This window comes from Propithecus coquereli, unplaced genomic scaffold, assembly GCF_000956105.1.
Source record: "Propithecus coquereli isolate 6110/MARCELLA unplaced genomic scaffold, Pcoq_1.0 Scaffold40, whole genome shotgun sequence".
NCBI lineage: Eukaryota > Metazoa > Chordata > Mammalia > Primates > Indriidae > Propithecus > Propithecus coquereli.
Window position 1 is genome coordinate 5,726,230 of NW_012149730.1, and position 5,629 is coordinate 5,731,858.

Sequence of the window (5,629 nt, forward strand, 5' to 3'; positions counted from 1 at the left end):
GTTGTCTGAGAACGTTAGCTCCCCAGAGGATGGGGTTGCTGTCTAATTTTCTTTGTTTAGTACCGAACTCAGGTTTCATTTGCGTTACTGACAATTATGATTCCAAGTGATGTAAGCAACCACTTTGTAATTCTCTGTGAGATGGGAGTAGGAAGTCAGGTACCTAATGGCATTCTGGGGTTATTGCCACAGGCTTAATGATGTGAGATTGGCCAGTACATGTCTTGGACTTGGAGGTAGGCTTAATCAAAATTTGGCAGAACGGTTACAACAAATACTGGGCTCCAAATGCAAGAGAGACCATACCTTCAACTTTTTTGTTTGTCCTTTGTGCATAAAAATAAAGCATGAATAAGTGGTGGTCTGACACTTCACAAACAATTTGAAAACAAGACTGTTCAAATTCCTTGAATCATAACTTTTAGATCTATACAGATACCTTTTGTTTTCCTCTTGTTTCCATAGTGGAAAATAAGATCATTAGATCATTGAACTACATGATTATGATAGTCTTTAAGAAAAATAACATTTGGAGCTTTTTTCTTTGTATATATGTATACACATTTTTTTTTTTTTTTGAGATGGGGGTCTTGCCATATTGCCCAGGATGATCTTGAACTCTTTTTTTTTTAAAAAAAATTTAATTTTTTTACTTTTATTGCTTTTGTTTTTTTTCATTAATAATGTACTGGTATTATGGAACTCTTGAGCTCCCAAGTGGTCTTCATGCCTCAGCCTCTGGAGTAGCTGGGACTACATGCATGTGCCACTGTGCCCAGCTTGCTTTAAATTTCTTCCAGTTATATTGCTGTTTATAAAGTTTTGACTTTCAACTAATGTCTAAGAGTAATTTACCAGGTTGGAGTTAATGTATTTACATAGCCAGATACTGTTTTTTATTAGTAGGAAAAGGACATGTTCCTATCCCCCACTGTATTAGACTTGTATGTATAACTCTCTGCCTATAAAATTGTTTTTTTAATTTCTAATTTTTTTACTTCATTTTTAGTATCTTTAACTTTTATATCATGTGCATATTTCTATTGCAGCAGAAATGGTTTAAAAATGAAAAAACATTAATGTGTGCTTCAAATGTAGCAAGAAAAGAATAAGCGCCGGTAGTAACAATTACCTGAGTTCAGGATTTCATGCTGGAAGGAAATTTAGCTGTAAACTCTACTTGCTTAGTTCCAGTAAGCATCTTTTCCTGGGAAATTTCTAAAAAAGATAAATTTCATTGAATTTATATATATGTTTTTTGGTTGATCTGAGGAACTTTTTTCTAGAGTCATTCCCATCTAGCACTGTTGTTCTTACTTGGTTCTAAGGCTATTTGAGATACCAAATGATATTTTCCTGCTCCCTTTGCAAATAGCTTTCTTGTTATAATGTCTTGGTTTTATATTTATAGGAAAATACCATAAATCTGTTACAGGTTTCTTCTTTCATTTAGAAGTCTTTCATTTTAAACAGAGTTATTTCCCCAAATATGATTCAATGCCTTGTTTCTCCTTATGTCTCATCTTTAATTTTTACTTTTAGGAATCCGCTTTATTTTTTATATCTGTGATTTTTATTTCCTGGAAAAAAATTAGGACATATAGATAAAGGAGAAAACAAAACTGCCCACAAGTGACAACTATTAACATTTTAGTATATATCTTTTCAAAGAGAGGTTTATCTAGTGTGCCTCAGGCAACATCTACTTAGGTGTACAAATGGGTCTCTCAAATATCAGTGCTCTACTTATAAAGTCAGGTCTTTTCCTGGCATGCATGGCCCTCCATAATTATTGCCAGTAGGAGTCTCTCCCTTGAGGGGCTACTTGCATTGCTGCCTATATCTTGTTCTGTAGCTTTGGAGTCTGCTGTCTTTGCTATCCTTCTGCACCACTGACTGCTGCTGTGCTGCTGCTAAGTGGCTGTGAGCCACACTGACGTCCTTTAAATGGCTGGTATCCACACAGCCCACGGACCATGCCTGCCATAGTGCAGCTAAATTCCTGTGGAGTACCATCTTTAGTCTTCTCCCTCTCTGGCCATCAGGGAAATCCATGATATTTACGTCCATCTCTTTGAGAAGGATTTATCTAGCAGAACAGCTGGGGCCTTGGTGAAATAGTTATTCTCTGTTTTATAGCCATTTCCTTTCCAGAATTTTCAGGCACTTTGGGGTGGGTGAGTGCCTGGGTATTGAAGAGAGGTGGTGTTGGGGAACATGAGATGGTTAAGTACAGTCTTTCACCGTGCCTAGCATCCCTGTGGAGATAGCTAGGAGTGGTGGATTTATTCCTTTTTAAGAAGGGAATGACATCTTTTCTGATGTGAGTATAAGCTTTTCAAGTGGAATTTCTGGCACTTAGTACAGTGTGTGGTACAGAGAAGCCTTCATAATCATTTCTTGAATGGATTGTTGAATCAAGGTATATACCATGCAAAGAACTAAGTACTGTGAGCGAATCAGAAAAGTATGATACTTTATCATCAAGTTTGTTTTTCTCTGACATACGGTTTCTGTTTTTTTAAAATATAGTCATAATTAGTATAGGCTAGTTGGAGAGATAAAAAACACATACAAATAGACATCATCTGAGAAGTGAAAATGATAAATGCTATGGGATGCTCTCAAGATGGAGAGCATGTTGGGATAGCTCAGCCTTCTCTCCTTTCTGAAGCTGCTTTGGGGAAGGGTTGGTGTGGTCATTGTGGTATGGGAATGGTTCAGACAGGTTAAGCGGAGGGGAGAGAGAATGGGGGCTTGCCAAGTCCAACACAAAGCTGAGGGGAGTGTGGATGCAGCTGACCTATTCTGAGGTACTCTGCGCCTCGATTACGTACCCTTTTCCACCTTTACCTCTATACCCTACCCTCCATGGAGAGCCTGTCTGGGGACAAAATATTAGGACCTTCTCTGTTAACCTATATCAAAATAGCAACTTGAATTTGTTACATGAGAGAAGAGCTAGGAGTGGCTGCCTCTGAAGTCCTCTGCTTCTAGCAGGTGTGATAAAGGATTTGGGGGGTCCTGTTACCCACTCCTTAAGCGTAACTTTCCCCCCTCACATCTTCAGGGCAGGTGTCCTCCTATGCCTTGGTACTCCGATGAGGGAGCACCAGGACCACATATGTGGTGGGGAGAGCTGGAAACTTAAAGGATGTTTCCTGTCTCCTGCCGTACAGAGGGGTGGCATTCCTTGTGTTTTAGAATGTCAGGATGGTTTGCACAATATCCCAGAGCTCTTCATAAAAACACAAAGTTTCCTCCTAATATTCTTTAAATATAGTTAATATAGTAATGTTACATAACTTAAACTATAAGGAAAGGGAAGTGATTTTATTTACTGAGAACTCTGTAGAAATTTGTTACTTTTATTTTGTAATTTTTGAGTTTAAAGACATTCTCCTTTGCTGTCTTAAATGTTAAAGCCTAAATAGACAGTAGGGGAAATATTACTGTATTTACACAGAAGCCTGGCATTGGGAAAGGACACTTTAGGAGATTGTCTGGAAATGAAATAGACATTACTATGCTCTGGCTCCTTGCTTTCTCCTCATGACTTTGGGCTTAGACAAGGTTAAGGAAGAGGAAATGTGTTTTTCCTCTTACCCCACCCTAGGCTATTGCAGTTGGTGATGTTCTTCTCTCATTTTCCCTCTTTGAAGGAGTTCTTTGAAGAAAAATGTGCTTCATGAACCAATTGCAGTTTCTCCTCTACATAAAGAACTCCTAAGGCTACTAGCAGGATAGAAGCAAATTAAACTGAAAACTCATCTGCAGCTCAGAAAAACAAAGACATGGAGTTTTGAGGAGTGAAGGTAGCATGGTGTCGGCCATGGGTGATCAAGACACAGCCAGAAAATGTGGACCAATTTCTTCAAACTACGGCTTTTCTGCTGTCTGCTTGCAGTGTTGATGGTGGTGGTGCTGGTCATCAATGTTACTCAGGTAGAGGTGAGTACCCAGTATACTCCTTCATAACTAAGGAGCCAAATCTGGGGATTTGGGGCTAACTAGCTTGAGAAAATGTTGGTTATCAGGAAGCTTATCCTGGTTACAGTTACTGTTTTCATGTATTCAGTAAGTATTTGAGTGCCTACAGTGTCATATACTGTGCTAGAAATTGAGGATACAGTGATGAAGAAAACAGACATTTCTTCACTTATGGAGCTTGCATTCTAAATGTGCATGGGAGAAAATAATAAGTAATAATCATAATCACATAATAATAAAGGTAATTAGAGATTGTGAAAAGTGTTATACAGAAAGGAAAAAATGTTACCTAGAAAGAAAAGTGTTACATAGTCTAGGGAAGATTTAGAGTGATTAAAAAAAAAAGTCTCTTGAAGGAGGGGACCTTTTAGTTGACTCTTGTCAAAAGCTGAAGGAGCACTTGGAGGGAAGGAGTTGACGAGACTGTTTTGAAGATTTTACTGGTGGATGGCATTTAAGGGCAGGGACTGTGTCATATTGAACCCCTCACAAGTGCCTGGCACTAACAAGGTACTTAGTAGTACCACCCTGCATGAACTCATATATCACTAAAATTTGTGGAGTAGTTTTTATATAAAAGGATGCCGTCCTTTTTGTTTTGTTGGCTTGTGGTACTACTCAGATTACAAGTCCAACTTAATAATGGCATTTCTTTTCTTACTGGGTTTTATTAGCACAAGATGTTTAAAGCTAAGCCATAGGTTTTTTAAAAAATTTCTCCTGGCGAAACTCACTTTGTGGTTTTTAGCAGCATACCTAATCTCACGGGGAAATGGGCACACTAAAGTCCTACGGATTTTTTTCTGTGAGCCAAATTAGCAAACTTTGTTAGGTACTTTGAAGAATGTGAAGTGATTCTGTTAAAGATTTTGTTTAAGATTTCTTACTAGAAATGGGCTTAGGGCATAAACACTAGTTATTCTTCTTTTTCTTGCATGTTTTGCTAGATAAGGCAGTGCCAATTCTACACTGACAGTGCCTTCTACCTGGAAGCTGTATTTAAACTCTTTTTTTTAGTTTTTTTGGTCTCAAAAATAATGTTTTTTTAAACACATAAAATGTGCCGTGTAGCACCAATGTCTGTAAATAATCAGAGTTTCATCCAGTTACTACTCTTTGGAACTGTTATGACTAAAGTCCTTGACAGATTAGTCTGTTTGAGCAGATAATTATTATATTATGATGACAAAAAGTGGAGATGACATGGAATAAAAATTCATTTAATAAATGTATATAGAACCACATTTGTGTTTTTTTTTTATTGTATGATCTCATTTATATACAGAATTTTTTTTTTATTTCAGCATATTATGGGGGTACAGATGTTTAGGTTACGTATGTTGCCTCCTCTCCCCTCCAAGTCCGAGCTTCAAGTGCGTCCATCCCCCGGGTGGTGCGCATTGCACTCATTGTGTATGCATATGCCTGTCCCCTCCTTCCCCCTCCCCCCTGCCCGACATCCAATAAGTGTTATTCTTATATGTACACTTAAGTGTTGATCAGTTAATACCAATTTGATGGTGAATACATGTGGTGCTTGTTTTTCCATTCTTGGGATACTTCACTTAGTAGAATGTATTCCAGCTCCATCCAGGAGAAAACAAGAGGTGCTATATCACCATTGTTTCTTAAAGCTGAA

General features: G+C 37.9%; 1 protein-coding gene across 1 annotated transcript in view; it reads left to right on the plus strand.

Annotated features, from left to right (window-relative positions):
* The first annotated feature begins 3,800 nt into the window (after positions 1-3,800).
* The window catches only part of NXPE3 (neurexophilin and PC-esterase domain family, member 3), a 35,048-nt gene continuing 33,219 nt past the window's right edge, over positions 3,801-5,629 (plus strand). The window contains exon 1 of the mRNA XM_012652846.1: positions 3,801-3,951. Within this exon, the coding sequence (XP_012508300.1) occupies positions 3,859-3,951 (93 nt within the window). The 5' untranslated portion in view covers positions 3,801-3,858. The remainder of the gene's footprint in view (positions 3,952-5,629) is intronic.